The sequence below is a fragment of the Ahaetulla prasina genome, chromosome 3 (assembly GCF_028640845.1).
Source record: "Ahaetulla prasina isolate Xishuangbanna chromosome 3, ASM2864084v1, whole genome shotgun sequence".
In the NCBI taxonomy this organism is placed as follows: Eukaryota; Metazoa; Chordata; class Lepidosauria; order Squamata; family Colubridae; genus Ahaetulla; species Ahaetulla prasina.
The window spans coordinates 11,651,019-11,669,273 of NC_080541.1; the positions used below are offsets into that span (position 1 = coordinate 11,651,019).

The following is an 18,255-nucleotide window of genomic DNA, read 5'->3' on the forward strand; positions in this document are numbered from 1 at the left end:
CGTTTGGATACTTCCTTTAACAACTCTTTAAATCTATATTGTGTGCATAAATGGAAAACAAAAGAGAGATAGCTACAGTAAATGTAAGGCACCTTTAGGTTTTTACCATTTTTTAAAAAAAAAAAACAAAAATAGCTGAAACAGATATTTTAAGAGGAACCATTTTATGCTGATCGTGATTAAAAAAAAAATCACTCCTTCCCTGTTTACAACTATTTATTAAGGTTTTTAAATAAATAATGCATACTCTCACACACACTGATTTTTCTTTCAAAAGTTTATTTAGTATCAAGCAAGAATAAACTTTGCTTAACACTACAGAACATTTCAAGACTCAAATTACAAAATACCACATTATTTGCATTTGTGATCTCTTTCCCTTTTTTTTTTACGCATGTTTGCAAGAGAAAAAACTAGCAAAATAGTTGAAAGGTAAAACTAGAGAAGAACTTAATTGTTGAAAACCTTTAAAATAAAAGGTTACGCTTAGGTTAAAATAATAGATTAACATGTTTAGTAAACCTAGCTGTTTTTAACACTAGTTAAAAGTTTTTTTTTTCCTTTTTGTATTTTTTTGATCACCTATTTTCCATTTTTCCCCCCTTCCTCCCACCCCTCTCTCCCAAATACAATCCAGAAATAAGAAAGCTCATTTCACTTGTCTTCCTTCCTGTACAGGTTTTTTTTTCGGTCAGCAAAAAATAGATTAAGCTCAGTCCGTCCATTCAGATTAAGCACTTTGATTTTAATAAAAAGGGATTGTTCATAGAAAAAAATTACTTTGAACAGTTTACAGGACTGGTGGAGATTGGGCAATTCACAACATCGGACAGAATAATCAGTATCTTGCATATGGCTGCTCTCTGTAGCTTCCTTTTGTTGACCTGGCCGAAGGAGCCTTGTGTCTTGAGTTGGTCCAGTCTTCCTGTCCTGAAATCACAAAGTTTGAAAAAAGCGGGTAAGACGTCTTCTACCAATCTTCAAGGTGAACATCTACTTTATTTTTTCAACATAGAGGAAAAATGGGGGGGGGGGACCATCCAAAAAGAAAGATTTTTCACCCTTCCATGATACCTTTGCCTCTGTCCTCGGCAGCCCCCAAAATACAAAGCACATGGAATTTCTGAACAAAAATTCACACCTGGCTGGCCCAGAATGAGGATGCAGAGCTCAACCTGAAGTCTTGGAAAAAGCTAGGCCCAAGCTTAATTCTTCAGTCGCAGCCAAGTTCTAGGCCACAGAATTACACCGGTACTCCTTTCCCTCCTTAGCAACAGATAAAAGCTGCCCTATTTCCTGCTATAGGGTTGCAAGTTACATCTGTCTAATCGCAGGAGAGCAGCATGCCTGCCAGTCCTCCTTTCCTTCCCCCGTCCCTCCCACCTTTCTTTCTTCCCCTTCCTCTCATCTTTTCTCCCCCTTCCTCTCTCTCTCCTTCCTTCCTCCTTCTCCTCCCATCTTCCTTCCTGTCCCTCTCACCTTTCTTCCCCTTCCCCTTCCTCTCATCTTTTCTTCCCCTTCCTCTCTCTCTCCTTCCTTCCCTCTTCTCCTCCCATCTTCCTTCCTGTCCCTCTCACCTTCCTCTCATCCTCCTTCCTTTCTTCCCCTCTCCTCCCTCCCTCTCTCCTCTTCCTTCCTGTCCCTCTCCCCTTACTTTCTTCCCCTTCCTCTCATCTTTTCTTCCTTCCTTCCCCTCCCATCCTTCCCTCCCTCCCTCCCTCCCAAGAAAAGAATAGGAAAAAAAACACCCCATAATGGTACCCTTCCACTCATCTAAACCACTTTTAGCAATGTAAGACATCGACAATAAAATCCTTAATGAGATGGCCCATTTTTTGCTCATCGTCCAAAAGGAAACAAAGATGGATGTAGGTGTATCCCCTACCCCCGGAGAAATCATTTCTGACGGGGGTATCCCAGCCTCAAATGATTCTTCCTGTAACTATGAGAGTGCAAAGATCTATAATGTAAGTGCATAACAGGAGTCTTGATAGCGCAGTGGTTAAACTGCAGTATTGCAAGCTAACTCTGCCCCACAGCCTGGAGTTCGAATTTTGACGGTGTTGTGTCTGCTGCACCCCCCTGAGCCCGGCCTCCTGGCTGAGGGTGATTCAGAGAGTGAGGGGGAAGAGCCGACAGGGTTTCCCTCTGCAGAATCTTCCTCTCTGGCTCCGCTCCGGATTCCAGAAGCAGGCCAAGTGGAGGAGGAGAAGCTGACACGGCCTCTTTCCCCCGACCTCTCCTCCTCCTCCCTGGCAGAGCTGCAAGAGCCAGCTGAGGAGAATCAATTGTGGTTAGACGCAAGGCAGCGACGCCGAGTGAAGCGTGCGCAGCAAAAGGAAAGGAGGGAGTGCTGAGTCACGGAGCCACACCCCACAGGGTATAAAAGTGGGCGGAGCTGCCTTTGGGCTCCGTGACGGACAAAAACAGACTTTTGGGAGCTTTGGTTGTGCTATTTTGTGATTCAGACTTTGGCTTCTGTTTATTCCTGCACTGCAATTACGCTGGTCTGAGGAAAACTTGGCAGGCAATCGCAGGTTCGTTGCCAGAACTGTTATTTGCCGTCGGAGTAAATTGCTGGCAAAGATAGTCAGCTCACGTGTCGTGTTGGTTGTGGTTGGGAGGAGACAGAACAGACGGAGCTCGAGGTTTACTTAGCTTTCCATCCTTCCGAGGTTGGCAAAATGAGGACCCAGAATGTTGGGGTCAATATGCCAACTCTGTAAACTGCTCAGAGAGGGCTGCAAAGCATTATGGACTGGTATGTAAGTCCGAATGCTATTGCAATAAATGATTACTGACTCTTTTCTTTACAGGATTCTTTGCTATTCCCCACTCAGTCCCCATACTTTAGGTGGGAGAAGAACAGAATAATTGATACTGGAGATGGTGTCAGCAAAGGTAGGGGAAGATAGCAATGACTCACTCCCTGTTTGCACCAAACACACCATGAGCTCAGGGCTAAAATCTTCTCCTGCAAGAAGCAAACAGGAGACAACCCATACTGATGTCGGAGCATGGAACAATCAAAGCTCTGAAGTCCACGGAGACCAATTTAGCATGTTGCAAGGGGGGAAAGAAGAGGAAGCTTTTCAGAGTGACTTTTCAGAGAATCATGTAGTCAGCTGCTTCCCCTCAAGGTAACTTAAGAGTCATTTAAACCTGTGAAACAGCTTGCACAGTAGAATAATTTACTGCATCACGACAAACTCCCAAGTTAAAGAAGATGGGTGCTTCAGTTGAGAAATGCTGTTTAATCCCCTTCTGCCTACAAAGAGCCCCAAGGAAACAGGAATTCAGTCTTGTTTTCCCCCAAGGTCTAGCAATTAGCAGGGAAATCTGCAGTAACTCCCTCTGACAAGCAAAATGTGTGTGCGTGTGTCTTCATGGGTGTGAAGGTGTCACGCTCAGTCCTGGTTGAAATTTCGAGTCTCAAATATCTAGCCACAATTTTAACTTTTTATCCCTTTCCCCATAACCTCTTGGAATATCCTTAATCCAATACCTCTAGTCAGGGGTGAAATGCTATGGGTTTGGGCACGTTCGGCCGAACTGGTAGTAAAAAATGTAAAAAAAAAGAGGAAGAAGAAGAAGGTTCCGACGATCAGCTGAACAAGGCGTGATCAGTGGAACTTTTTAAGCATTTTTTAACTACAGGTTCTCTGGAACCGGTAGTTAAAAATGCTTTAAAAAGTGAGAAAAAAAAAAAAAGTTCCGACGATCACGTGACATTCAGCTCATCATCGGAACTGTTTTTTGTTTTTTTTTACTTTTTAGGCATTTTTTTGCAACCTATTTGCCCGAGCTGGTAGTAAAAAAATCCTTTTAAAAGGTTAAAAAAAAAAAGGTTCCAATGATCATGTAGCACAGCTGTGATCGTCGGAGCCTTTTTTTAACTTTTTAAAAGCATTTTTTACTATCTATTCGCCCCGAGCCAGTAATAAAAAATGCTTTAAAAAGGTTTTTAAAAAGGTTCCCATGTGCACCACAGCTGATCAACCCCCCTGCGCTGTTCTACTTACCTTCCCAAGCCTCCTTTTGGCACGCACTGCGCATGCGCATATTGCTCATGCACAGTGCGTGTTTGGCGCATGGCGTGCATGCGCAGCCAACGAACCGGTAGTAAACCGGTTCAGATTTCACCACTGCCTCTAGTCCAGGAATCTGCAAACTTGGCTCCTTTAAGACTTGTGGACTTAGTTAAGCTTTGCTGGCTGAGGAACTCTGGGAGTTGAAGTCCACAAGTCTTAAAGGAGCCAAGTTTGCAGACCCCTGCTGTAGTCTATTACAGTCTTTAAAAATTCAGCGTTGGGCTTCAAACCGTTGCTTTTGTTTCATTCCATTTCATGGCTGGCTGGGGAATTCTGGGACTTGAAGCCCACACAGCTTAAAATGGCGGAGGTTGAGAAACATTGCTAGAGATGAAGAGGAGTTGTTCCGTAGTCCGTCGTGCCTACGCCATCCAATCTAGTGGAATGGGCAAAATACCTTGACCAAAGTTCCTTACATGGTCAGCCATTTTGGTATCCACCCCCCCCCCCCACTCTCCAGTTTGGCTGGTGAAATGGTAAATTTAACTTCCTAATCGCTCCACTTTGGGCCTGACCCCCCAGTCCTCTGCTGTATAAAATGGCAAATTGAAAGGATCACAAAGCAGTGTCACAGAGGCTAATCCAACCACAGCTCAATGCAGGAATTTTAAATCCAGAAAGCCTCAATTGGAGCAATCTAACCTTTACAATAACTATATAGGATAAAAATAAGTCCCACTCACTCCCATATCTGTGTTGGAAAGTAACATAGCTAACTTTAACTCAGAATCTGCCTTCGTGTAATTTCAAACTCTCGTGTGTATACCGCATTCCGGGGGGGGGGGGGAAGAGAGAGAGGGGGGGGGAGGGAGGGAGAGAGAGAATGAACATGCCTTGAATAATTTCATCTCCATGCATAATTAATTCCTATTTTCAATAATCATGACAACATGGGGCGTTATTACTCTGGGAAACATACAGTAGCCATCACCTCTTTTTCCACATCAAAGTGTATTCCAGAGTATTAAAGGTACTCACTGTAAGAATCGTACGTCTCATCGTTCAAGCCATGGGCATAGTCATAGTAATCGCCACTGTTCGAAAGAAAAAGAAAATATATTCATCTGGTTAACAAGACAGAATGAAGCTGACCTTACTTAGCAGCTAGGCTTTTTGAAAATCTTTCAAAAGCAGCAAGAAGGCATTGATGAGCATTGCATATTGACACACTGAACTCTGAGCATGCCGAAAATAAGTTCCTGTCTTAATATTTTTTTGAACCTTGAAATAAGCGCTTGGGCTTATTGCCATGTGGTCAAAAGCTTGATTGGACTTATTATCAGGGGATGTCTTATTTTGAGGAAAGTGTGTGTGTATATGTAGGTCTTGGCGTATTCAGGTCTCTTCCCGTGTAAGGTTGAGAGTATCTTGGCGACGTTTCGACAAGGTCTCACTCCTCATCTTCAGGCTGGTGTACCAGCCTGAAGATGAGGAGTGAGACCTTGTCAAAACGTCGCCAAGATACTCTCAACCTTACATGGGAAAGGACCCGAATACGCCAAGACCTACATACCTATACCCATGAAAACCTATATATATATTACACACACACACACACCTTTTGAAGGTAGACCATGATGTATAGGCAGACCTATTGCTTGAACTTGCAGTCCTCCAGATGTTTCTTCATAGTTGCTCCCAAAACTTCACTACACAGGCCAAAGGGTAGGGAAACTTGGGAGGTTTGCCCAGGTAGTATTAAAGAGCTCCAAATTCAGATAGCTAAATGTATTCATTTTAAATACATATAACAGTTCTTTGGTTTTGATTCCAAGGAGAAGCACAACACCATAAGAGAAGTCAAGTCAAGTGAAGGGGCCTCTGGTGGCTCAACAGACTAAGTCTGTCTATTAATAACAGCAGCTGCTTGCAATTACTGCAGGTTCAAGTCCCACCAGGCCCAAGGTTGACTCAGCCTTCCATCCTTTATAAGGTAGGTAAAATGAGGATCCAGATTGTTGGGGGCAATAAAAGTTGACTTTGTATATAATATACAAATGGATGAAGACTATTGCTTGACATAGTGTAAGCCGCCCTGAGTCTTTGGAGAAAGGCGGGATATAAATTCAAATTAAAAAAAAAATTATGATAAAAACATAAATAAAAATCACGTAAAAAAATGTGATGACTTGGTAATGCTTTAAAATGGCCACGGGGTTCAAATAAAGATAGAATTGCCTTCCTTTTAAAAAATAAATAAATAAAATAAAATAAAATAATAAATAAAGGAACTCTAGTCCACAGAAAGATTCCTTAGTGAGCGAGCAAGCAAGCAAGCAAGCAAGCGAATGAGCAGTTTGTTGCCTGCTTCTTCTCCAAGTAGAGAGGAAGAATGAAGAGTTTTGGCGGTTAATGTTATGGGGCTTAGTGGTTCACAAAGAGGAGTGTCAGGTTGCTGATCATCATCTCAGAGGAGGCACTAATGGCTCCTCAACTAACTGCAGGTCTACTTTAGGCCAACCTGGTCCTTGATACCCGATAGCGCTTTCCTCTACTGAATCTTTAGATTCTTTTCAGCAATTAAAAAAAAATTGAATAGGAAGCTATCAAGACTGATCTGTTGTGACTGGTCCCGTCCATCACAGCAACGGCTTTGCTAGAGTCCCCAACATTTGCTGTCCGGTCATATGTGTCCTCCGACTTAAAGAGGATGGGCCCTCCCTGCTCTACACATCTGCCTTGTTAACCGAGGCAAATGTTAATAAGTCTTGCAGATGGAAACTTTTGAAACTAAGGTATGCCTTTGATATAAGCTCCTGGATTGAAATGGTCTTGGACCCCAAGAAGAGCAAGAGGCTCATATCACACATACAAAAGGATGGGGGGAGGGGAAGGATCTTTTGGGGAGGGGAAGGATCTGGTTATAAGGGTTTCTTTGTTTTATTTATTTATTTATTTATTTATTTATTTATTTATTTATTTATTTATTTATTTATTCACATTTTTATACCGCCCTATCTCCCAAGGGACTCAGGGCGGTTTACAGCCTGATAAAAAACATACATATAGATACAGAATAAAACATCAATTAAAAAACTTAGTAAATAAGGCCAAATATTTAAAATAGCAATAAAAGTAATAAAACCCCAATTAAAACCAAATTCAAAATTTAAAATTCTAGTCCAGTCCTGCGCAAATAAACAGATGTGTTTTAAGCTCGCGGCGAAAGGTTCGAAGGTCAGGAAGTTGGCGAAGTCCTGGGGGAAGTTCGTTCCAGAGGGCGGGGCCCCCCACAGAAAAGGCCCTTCCCCTGGGTGTCGCCAGTCAGCACTGCCTGGCCGACGGCACCCTGAGGAGTCCTTCCCTGTGAGAGCGCACGGGTCGGTAAGAGGCAATCGGTGGCAGCAGATGGTCCCGTAAGTAACCCGGCCCTATGCCATGGAGCGCTTTGAAGATAGTTACCAAAACCTTGAAGCGCACCCGGAAGGCCACAGGTAGCCAGTGCAGTCTGCGCAGGAGAGGTGTCACATGGGAGCCACGAGGGGCTCCCTCTATCACCGGCGCAGCCGCATTCTGGACCAACTGGAGCCTCCGGGTGCTCCTCAAGGGGAGCCCCATGTAGAGAGCATTGCAGTAATCCAGACTACTATCTTTTACTAGATTAAGCTAATTTTAAGGGTTTTATGATGCAGCTTTCAGGTGGTTCGCCATCAGAAAACGGGAGGAAATCAAGCCACTATGCTCAGCAATTAGTTTGGGGTAGTCGTAAAGGGGCTGGCTTTGAAAGCAGGAGGTGGTGAGTTGTAATCCCGCCTTAGGTTTGAAAGCCGGGTTGGGTGACTTTGAGCCAATCGCTAGGAGAAACTGAGTTCGAGTCCTGCCTTAGGCACGAAAGCCAGTTGGGTCACTCTGAGACAATCACCAGGAGAAGCTGAGTTCTAGTCCCACTTTAGGCATGAATGCCAGCTGTGCGACTCTGAGCTAGTCACTCACTCTCAACCTAACTTGCTGTGGGGAAAATAGGAAAAAGAAGGAATATTTTGTTTGTGTGCATTATTTATAACAGAAAGGAAGGAAAGAAAGAAAGGGAAATAAAAGGAAGGAAGGAAGGAAGGAAGGAAGGAAGGAAGGAAGGAAGGAAGGAAGGAAGGAAAGAAAGAAAGAGAAAGAAAGGGTCACCTCTGCCTTAACTTTCTCTAGGAAGGAAGGAAGGGAGGGAGGAAGGAAAGAAGGAAGGGAGGGAGGGAAGGACGGAGGAAAGACTGCAGGTGGCTGGATGCTTGCAGGTTGCTAAATCCTGCCTTGGCCCATGAGCTCTAAATTAAAGGTAGGATTCCCAAATGTCACTTTGCTCCTCAGGAATGTTCCAGATATTCTCCAGCAGGCTCCTGCCAGATAAATCAGCCCTGCATATTTGGAATTTAGAATTTCTAGTCAGCAAAGTCCACCATTTTCTCTCTGCTGCAGGAGTTGTGGGTTTTTTTGAGCAGAGAAGCAACATTTATGGCCCGGGCCATGAACTGGACGCTTCATTATCTCGCTAAATGCAACCATTCCTGCTCTGCATGGTAGCCGCCCTCCCACTGGTGTGTTTTGCCCCCGGTTCGGACCGGTTCTATAGAACCGGTAGTAAAACTGGTGGGAGGCTCCGCCCACTGACCCAAACGTCATCAAAACTCTTCCGTGCATGCGCAGAAGCTTCTGCGCATGCATAGAAGAGCATGCGTGTGTGCGAGCGAAACAAGTAGTAAAGGTAACTGGTAGTAAAGATAAGTAGAACCCACTCCTGCGCTCTCCCCTATGGAAAGCACACGAGATAACTATTAGTACTACAAAAGGGTGGGAGCACAAGAGACACGGATGCCAAGATATTCCACAAAGAACTCCCAACCAGAATTATGGAACTCAGTCTGAACGGGCTTTGCAGGAGAAGAAAACGCAGCACTGTTTTTGACTCACAAAAACTTTACATACCCACCCCCCACCTCCTTCCCACCATACCAAGAGGCTCATATCTTGACGGAGACCTTTGAAATGACAGTTGCTATTCCTTCCCTACAGTATCTTGATTACTTATTTGGAAGAGCCATCAAGGCTGGCAGCGTCGAGCAGCTGAGCCCCTCTTCCACTCCTTGTCAATCCTGTCAGAATTACTTTGGCCGGGCTTCATTTCACAAACCCAAACGCCTGTTAAAGCAAACATGACTCGCCTCTCGTGGGCATGTAAACAGCAAAACCAATAATCCTTGGAAAGGAAGAAAAAATCACTTATTTACATTGAAGGTGTATGGGGAAAAAAGCCCATAAATGTTATTAGCTGACAGACCCTTCACCCACGGTAATCGTATCAAAAAAAGAAGTGGTAACGCAAAGCGATCGCTGAGACTACATTTTGGTGGGTTCACCTCGGCCTGAAGGGGAGCAGCATCTTGCTTGGGTAACCCTTAGCAGACCGAAGACAACCCGCCTTCCATTGAGGACCTGTATCCTGCACGAGTCAAAAAGAAAGCTGTGAAAATATTTACAGATCCCTCACATCCCGGACATAAACTGTTTCAACTCTTACCCTCAAAACGACGCTATAGAGCACTGCACACTAGAACAACTAGACACAAGAACAGTTTTTTCCCCGAACACCATCACTCTGCTAAACAAATAATTCCCTCAACACTGTCAAACTATTTACTAAATCTGCTCTACTATTAATCTTCTCATCGTTCCCATCACCCATCTCCTTCCACTTATGACTGTAACTTTGTTGCCTGTATCCTAAACTATTGATTGTTTCCTGATTGCTTATTTGTACAGTATGACTACAGTATCATTAAGTGTTGTAAGTGTTGTACTTTGATGAAGGTATCTTTTCTTTTATGTACACTGAGAGCATATGCACCAAGACAAATTCCTTGTGTGTCCAATCACACTTGGCTAATAAAAATTGCTATTCTATTCTATTCTATTCTATTCTATTCTATTCTATTCTATTCTATTCTATTCTATTCTATTTCTTTTATGTACACTGAGAGCGTATGCACCAAGACAAATTCCTTGTGTGTCCAATCACACTTGGCCAATAAATTTCTATTCTATTCTGTTTAAAATATAAAACCACTTTTATTAAATAGTCTGCAGAGATTCTCAGTCATCCACGTTATGGTTGTCCCCAAGGTGCTTTTTCAAGAAGCAACTGGACTTTCTGGTTTTTCTTTGAAGACATTTCACCTCTGATTCAAGAAGCTTCTTCATTTCTGACTGGATGGTGGGGGAATGGAAGGATTTCTATTCCTTGCAGACAGCTGGTCATTTGCATCCTTTTAGAGGGTTGTTGAAGCTCCTGAGTAGGAATATAAATGCAAGGAATATAAATCCTTCCATTCCCCACTATCTTGTCAGAGATGAAGAAGCTTTTTGGATGAAAAGTGAAACGCCTTCAAAAGAAAAAAACAAGAGAGTCCAGTTGCCTCCTGAAAAAGCACTTTTAGGACTCTTTTGCTAAATATTAAGTTATTTAGGAAGCTGCAACCCACATAGGAAACTATAGCTAGGTGACTGATTACTGGGATCAATCTGACCTTGGTTCAATGTCCAGGTGAGAATTCTCTTCTTACCTAACAGCAGTCTCACACAACGTATTTGTGTGTCAGAGCCCCCTGAAATCATATTTTCAAGGAAGGGCCTATTGCAGAATAAAGCTCTTTGAACCCTGCTCAGCGAAATTGTGACGTGCCCACCTGTGAGTACAAGGGCTGTTATCATCTTTCTCGATAAAATACCATATTTTCTGGTGTGTAAGATGCACCTTTTTACCCCCAAAAAGAGGGTGAAAATCTGTGTGCGTCTTATACACTGAATGTAGCCCCCCCACCTGCCGCCCCCCCCCCACTCTTCGGAGGTTTTCGGCCTCTGTGCATTGCACAGCCGCGCGTCCTCATGAAAACAGTCTTGCATCTGCCGCGGTGCTTCAAAGGGCCTCACTACAGCTGATCAGCGATGTAGGCGGCTAGTAGACCGGTGTCTCTATTTTCAAAGAAGGTAGACCGGTGTGCTCCCAAAAAAGGCAATGGGTAGACTGGTGCCTCTATTTTTAAAGAAGGTAGACCGCTGCGCTCCAAAAAAAAAAAAAAAAAAAAAAAAAGGCAAGTAGTATGGTTCTGCTAGGCAGAATTCTTTGTTTCTTGTTTTCCTCTCCCAAAATTAAGGTGCGTCTTATACTCCGGTGCATGCGTCTTATACACTGAAAAATACGGTAATTTTGGTCAGAGGGGAAAAAAAAATACTAGGAAGGTAGTTCTGCAGTTTTCGTTGGGCACTGTTGTGTCTTGTCCGCTCTCACCGCAGCCGGGGTCTGCTTATCTGCTCCCGAACACGGAGGAATGTATGCCTCCCGGCCCCAGTTCTGGCTCCATGCCCAGACAAGCTGCAGAGGAGGGGGCACCTCCCGGTCCCAGCCCTGGCTCCATGCCCAAGCAGGCTGCAGAGGAGGGAGCATCCCCCGGCCCCAGCCCTGGCTCCATGCCCAGGCAAACGGAGCAGCTAGACCCCTCCCCCTCCTCCACAGCATGTGAGCCTGAGGAGGGTTTATTCCCAACAGCTGATTGGAGTGATCCTCGCATCAGAAGATTGGATAGGCGGAGGCAACAGAAGGAAGGGAGGGGCAGGCCTTAATGAGTGCTGAGTCATGGAGCCACACCCCATGGCCTATATAAAGGATCTGCTTTCTGGCAGTCTCTGAGTCAGGCAAAGTCGAACTTATCTTGCTGAAGTCACTTACTGGTCTCCTGCCTGCTCTGAGGACTTTGCTAGGACTTTGGGCAGAGCTGCAGAGGCAAGCCTGATTCGGATTTCCCTGACCCGGCCGTCAGCGGAGGAGTGGGACACGACAGGCACGGTCGAAAGACTGACATGAGATGCCAAAAGGCGTAAGCAGAAAGGCTGTTGGAAATGGACAGAATCTGCAAATCCGGAAAGCAGCATGGTTGGAAGACGTTCCTCTTAACATGTTGTTTTAGTTTCATTTCAGAAAAAAAGAAGAAGTTAAAGTTGCTGCCACCCTCAGTGGGGAAAAAAAACTAGGACAGAGAACTTACAGAAAGACCTTGACTTATGACGATAGAGCCCAAAATGTTAAGTTGCTAAGTGGAACATTTCTTAAGCGAGTTTGCTCCGTTTTAGGACTTTGCTTGCCATGGTTGTTAAGTAAATCATTGCATTCGTTAAGTCAGTGACATGATTGTTAAGTGAATCTGAATTTGACTTTGTTTGTCAGAAGGTCGCCAAAGTTGGTCACGTGACCCCAAGACATTACAATCGTCATAAATATGAGCCAATTGGCAAGCGTGTGAATGTTGATCATTTGACCATCGGGATGGTATGTGGTGGTAAGTTGTGAAAAATGGTCACATAACTTTTTTCAGTGCTGCTATAACTTTGAATGGATAGTAAACAAATTGTTGTGAGTCAAAAATTATCTGTATTTATTTACCTGGAAGATTTTTGCAACCAGCCTGTAGACCTTTTGACTTCAAAGTTATCAAAAATCTATAAGGTGTTTATAGTGTTATCTTGGGAAGCAGTTGTGCTTATTCCTAAACAGGAGGCCCTTTTAAACTGTCATTCATGCCCCGAGTCGATTCTAAGTGCGATAAAGAAATAAATACATTTTAACCGTGTTCTTTATAGATGATCGAACGAAATGAATCCCAACCTGGCTCAAAACAGAACCACTAAATCAAAGTCATCCCTAAGTGCCAGAAATATCACAGGTGGAAACCGACCAGCAAGTGATGAATTCATTTAATTGTCCTAAAACAAGCCAGTAGACCAAACAAAAACCTGTTTTGGACCTGCACAAAAATGGAAAAATGACCGTGTGGCTCAAAGGGTTGGATAGATTTCTCCAACTGGGTTCGTAATAAAGTTGATCTGAAAGCCAGCACACGTTGGACTTTCCAGATTTCAACTGCCACAAATCAGGGGACTCTCAATGGAAGAGGGACACCTTGGTCCCTTGTCTCTATCCTCCTCTGTGTGGCTATGTAGGATGCAGGGGTGAAATCCAGCAGGTTCTGACAGGTTCTGGAGAACCGGTAGCGGAAATTTTGAGCAGTTCGGAGAACCGGCAAACTCTACCTCTGGCTGGCCCCAGAGGGAGGTGGGAATGGGGATTTTGCATTTTCCTTCCACTGGAATGGGGTGGGAATGGAGACTTTGCAATATCCTTCCCATGCCACGCCCACAGAACCGGTAGTAAAAAAAAAATGGATTTCATCACTGGTACGATGGGAATTATGGGAGTTGAGCTCTCCACATCTTTCAGCTGCCATGGTGGAGAAACGGTAACCTAAAGCAACAGCTCGCTTCCATCTTCCGGTTTATCCTATCTTTCCAATATACCAGAGGATTGTAAATCAAATTAATCGACATGCCCCACTAAGCGAGAGAAGACACGCTAAAGCACCACGGCCTCCCAGGGAGCAAAGTTTCCCAGATCAGCTCTACCATCTCTTCGCGTCTACAAGTCTGCTACTTGCTTGACCTTTTGCAGAGGCTTCAACGCCAAGTTTCTGGCATGGTTCACTTACATGGAGTAACTAGGATGCCCAAAGTGAAACCTTTCGTCTTCTGCATGAATAGCACTTCAGGTTCAAAGCCTCCGGTCAGCTGGAAAGAGACCTGCCTAATCGTGTTAGATCAACAGCCGTGGAGATCCATATCAGGTTAAACCTTGGGCAAGTCTGGCTGCTCGGTGTAGCGCTATGAATTATGAAATCCTTCTACCTTCCCCTGGCTGAGTAAAAGGTCTTCTCCTCCATCTATGCAGCAGCTCCTTAGCAAACGAAAGCTTCTTTTTCTTTTTTTTATAGTAAAGATGCTAAGATGTTTCTCGTGCAAGCTTTATGCTTTCCGAAAAGCACTGCCAGTCCTCAACTTGTAACCGTTCATTTGGGGACCGTTCAAAGTGGCTTGTGACCATTTTTCACACTTGTGAGAATCTGTTGTAACTCCAGCCCCCGAACCTGGCCCCATGCCCGGAAGTGACTTGGAGCCGGGCCTGCTGCCAGAAAGTGACTTGGACTGTGAGGGAGAAGGGCCGTCAGGACTTACCTCGGGAGCACCAGCTTCCCTGGCTCAGTTCCAGGAGCCAGAGGCAGGCCAGGTGGAGGAGATAACAAGGTCTCCGTCCCCTGACTCTTTCCCCCCCCAGGCCACGCCTCCAGACCTGGCTGATGGCAATCAGGCCTGACTGGACCCTAGGTTTCGTAAGCAGGAGAGGAGGGAACAACAGAAGCAAGGGTGGGGCAGGCCTAGGACGTGCTGAGTCATGGAGCCACACCCCACAGGATATAAAAGGCAGCGAGAGCTGGTGTGTCTCTTTGTAACAGGCAAATCCACTGATTGACTAGAGCTGAAGTTTGTGACTCACCAGTGTCGTGGAAAATAACGAGGGCTCTTGGCAGATGCTGGCTCTTTTGCCGCCAGAGCTGATAGTGCCGGCTAATTAAGCCATCATTCGGATGGAGGCGGAGGAGGACAGAACAGAATCGCAGCATCCCCATGATCATTCCAAAGGTGCTTTTCTCTCTCTCTCTCTCTCTCGTAAGACGTGACTGGACTTTCTGGTTTTTCTTTGAAGACGTTTCGGTTCTCATCCAAGAAGCTTCTTCACCCTCTGACTGGATTGTACGGTGGAGAATGGAAGGATTTATAGTCCTTGCAGACAGCTGATCATTTGCATTATTTTAGAGCAGGGGTGTCAAACTCAAGGCCCGGAGGCCAGATCCAGCCCGCAAGGTGTTTAGATCTAGCCCCTGGGGCCGGCCTGGAAACGATGAAGGACTCGCCCGCAGTGCCTCTGCCAGAGAAAACGGAGCTCGGGAGGGCCGCGCGCAGCCCTCCCGAGCTCCGTTTTCACTGGCAGAGGATTGCAGGAGGCTGACCCAGCTGAAAACGGAGTTTGGGAACCTGTTTTGGCTGGCAGAGCACTCGGGCCACCACAGGCCACCCCCAACATGAGTGACAGCGAGCTGGCCACATCCCCCTGGCCCAGTGGTGAAATCTAATTTTTTTTTTACTACCGGTTCTGTGGGGCATGGCTTGGTGGGCATGGTGTGCTTGGTGGGTATGGCAGGGGAAGGACACTGCAAAGTCTCCATTCCCACCCCACTCCAGGGGAAGGATATTGCAAGATCTCCATTCCCACCCCACTCTGGGGCCAGCCAGTGGTGGTATTTGCTGGTTCTCCAAACTACTCAAAATTTCCGCTACCGGTTCTCCAGAAAATCTCCTGCTGGATTTCACCCCTGCCCTGTCCCCCCCCCACAGGTCAAACATAACCCCGATGCGGCCCTCAATGAAAACGAGTTTGACACCCCTGTTTTAGAGAGTCACTGAGGTCACCTGGAGGTTTATCTGTGTCCTCAGGGTCACCTGAGTGGTGCAAATGGGTGTGGAGCCTTCTTGGAACTGTTGAAAGGATTGTGTTGTAGACTGGAGATAGATGATGTCGTATCCCTCCCCCTCTGTTGAGAGAGGATTGTTCAATTTTGACATAATGGCCTCTTCAGCAGTTCCAAGAAGGCTCCACAACCATTTGCAACACTCAGGTGACCCTGCCGATAAAGATAAACTTCCAGGGGGCCTCAATGACTCACTTAAAGAATGCAAATGGCCAGCTGTCTGCAAGGAGTATACATCCTTGTATTCCCTACCGTCCAGTCAGAGCTGAAGAAGCTTCGTAGACGAGAAGTGAAACGTCTTCAAAGAAAAACCAGAAAGTCCAGTTGCCTCTTGAAAAAAAAAACACCTTTGGGACAACCATGACCTGGATGACTGAGAATCCTCACAGACATCTCCTCGGTCACACGATCAAAATTCAGACCCTTGGCAAATGACTCATATTTATGACGGTTGCAGTGTCCCTGGAGTCATATGATCCCCTTTTGCGACCTTCTGACAAGCAAAGTCAATGGGGAAGCCCGACTCACCTAACAACCGTGTCACTAACTCGACAACTGCAGTGATTCATTTAACAAGTGTGGTAACGAAGGTCATAAAATGGGGCAAAACTCACTTCACCGCTATCTCCCTTAGCAAAAGAAATTCTGAGGCTCAACTGAGGTTGTAAGTTGAGGAGCACCTGTAGTTTCTAACCTCTCAAGGCCATTTCCAAGGATGACAGGTAAGGCAGCTTGGGTTTTTCTAGATCTTTCCACGTCTCTCCTGTTGTTTGAGATTAGCACGACAGTATCTAATCGATAGCAACCCCCGTTTCTTCGGCTGTGGCTTTTATGCTTTGCTCATTTGTGCATTTTTTGTGTGTGTGGTGAGGTAGCTTAACATCAGCAAGAACATCAATTCTGATTTTCATCCTTTATTCCAGTCTGGCACTTGTAGCCAGCTTTCATCCCCTACAGCTAATAGCTGCTTGGTTGTCTCCCAAGCAATTAAAACAAATATAAGCAGGATAATCTCCAGCTGTAGCATAATCTTAAAATGTCTTTTATCTCTGAGAATAGCATGTCACAGGCCTCACCATACAAAACACTCTCGGGCTCCCAAAGAATAAGCCTTCAGATGATCCCTTTTAAAGTCCTAATTTTTCCTTGGCTTTTTTCACCCCAAGCTGGGCGCGTCTCCAAACGTATTTATTTTTATTGACTGATGGTTATTTTTTAGGCCACTCATCATCTTAATCCCTGGGTGTTGTACAAAAGGCAAGGTTGGGAGTGGAGTTAATGAGCTGGCTGGAACGCTGGAAGATATTCTACACATCTTGAATTTATTTATTTATCCAATTTCTCTAGCTGCCCATCTCAATCCAATTGATCGCAGAGTAATACCACAGCAATTAAAACCACAAAAAAACAATTATATATTGTCTAAATGACCAGATTTGGCTAGAGCAAGTAAATACAGTACCCTATATCGGGGGTCTCCAACCTTGGCAACTTTAAGACTTGTGGACTTCAACTCCCAGAATTCCTCAAGCAGCTTTGCTGGCTGAGATATTCTGGGAGTTGAAGTCCACAAGTCTTAAAGTTGCCAAGGTTGGAGACCCCTGCCCTATATCCAATATTTTTAATTTTCAGGCACTTCCATGCCTAAACTGTTTGTACCTTCTACAAATTGCTGCAGATTTGCTAGATGGGGAATTCTGGGAGTTGAAGTCCAGCTTGGAAAAACTCTCTTTTATACACTCTTCTTTAGTTGTGCCATTTCTGAACATTTTCATTCCCTGCCGAAGAATGAAACTGGTTGCAGGAATTGGGTATGTCTAGTTAAATGAAAAGAAGGGCTAGGGATGACACGATAGCAGTGTTCCAATATTTGAGGGGTTCCACAAAGAAGAGGGAGTCAAGCTATTCTCCAAGGCACCTGAAGGTAGGACAAGAAGCAATGGGTGGAAACTAATCAAGGAGAGAAGCAACTTAGAACTAAGGACAAATTTCCTGACAGTTAAAACAATTAATCATTGGAACAACTTTGTTGTGTCTCGTCCAATCTCACCTCAGCCGGGGTCTTCTTATCTGCTTCCGAACACGGAAGAAGAAATACCTCCAGCCCCCAGCCCTGGCTCCATGCCCAGACAGGCTGAAGAAGAAGAAATACCTCCAGCCCCCAGCTCTGGCTCCATGCCCAGGCAAACGGAGCAACTCGACCCCTCCCCCTCCTCCACAGCATGTGAGCCTGAGGGAGGTCTATTGCCAACAGCTGGAGCCTGGAGTGACCCTTGCGTCAGAAGACTTGATAGGCGGAGGCAACAGAAGGAAGGGAGGGGCAGGCCTGGATAAGTGCTGAGTCATGGAGCCACACCCCATGGCCTATATAAAGGATCTGCTTTCTGGCATTCTCTGAGTCAGGCAAAGTCTAAACATATCTTGCTGAAGTCACTTTCTGGTCTCCTGCCTGTCTTGAGGACTTTGCTAGGACTTTGGCAGAGCTGCAGAGGCACGCCTGATTCGGATTTCCCTGACCTGGCCGTCAGCGGAGGAGTGGGACACGACAAACTTGCCTCCAGAAGTTGTGAATGCTCCAACACTGGAAGTTTTTAAGAAGAGATTGGACAACCCTTTGGTTGGACTAGAAGACCTCCAAGGTTCCTTCCAACTTTATTATTTTGTTAATCTGTTAATCCTTACAAAGCAGAGTGAAGTTGACTTGACCTCATCCTCAATGTTGCTTCTGAAACACTGGAAGTACACAGGGGACACCAAGAGTTTTATTT

At 45.1% G+C, this 18,255-nt stretch overlaps 1 protein-coding gene across 1 annotated transcript in view; it reads right to left on the reverse strand.

Moving 5' to 3' along the window:
- Window positions 1-262: 262 nt before the first annotated feature.
- Window positions 263-18,255, reverse strand: part of KHDRBS3 (KH RNA binding domain containing, signal transduction associated 3) — a 146,382-nt gene continuing 128,389 nt past the window's right edge. Inside the window, exons 8-9 of the mRNA XM_058175601.1 lie at window positions 5,070-5,125; window positions 263-930 (exon numbers count right to left, since the gene is read on the reverse strand). Coding sequence (XP_058031584.1) covers window positions 839-930; window positions 5,070-5,125 — 148 coding nt within the window. The 3' untranslated portion in view covers window positions 263-838. The remainder of the gene's footprint in view (window positions 931-5,069; window positions 5,126-18,255) is intronic.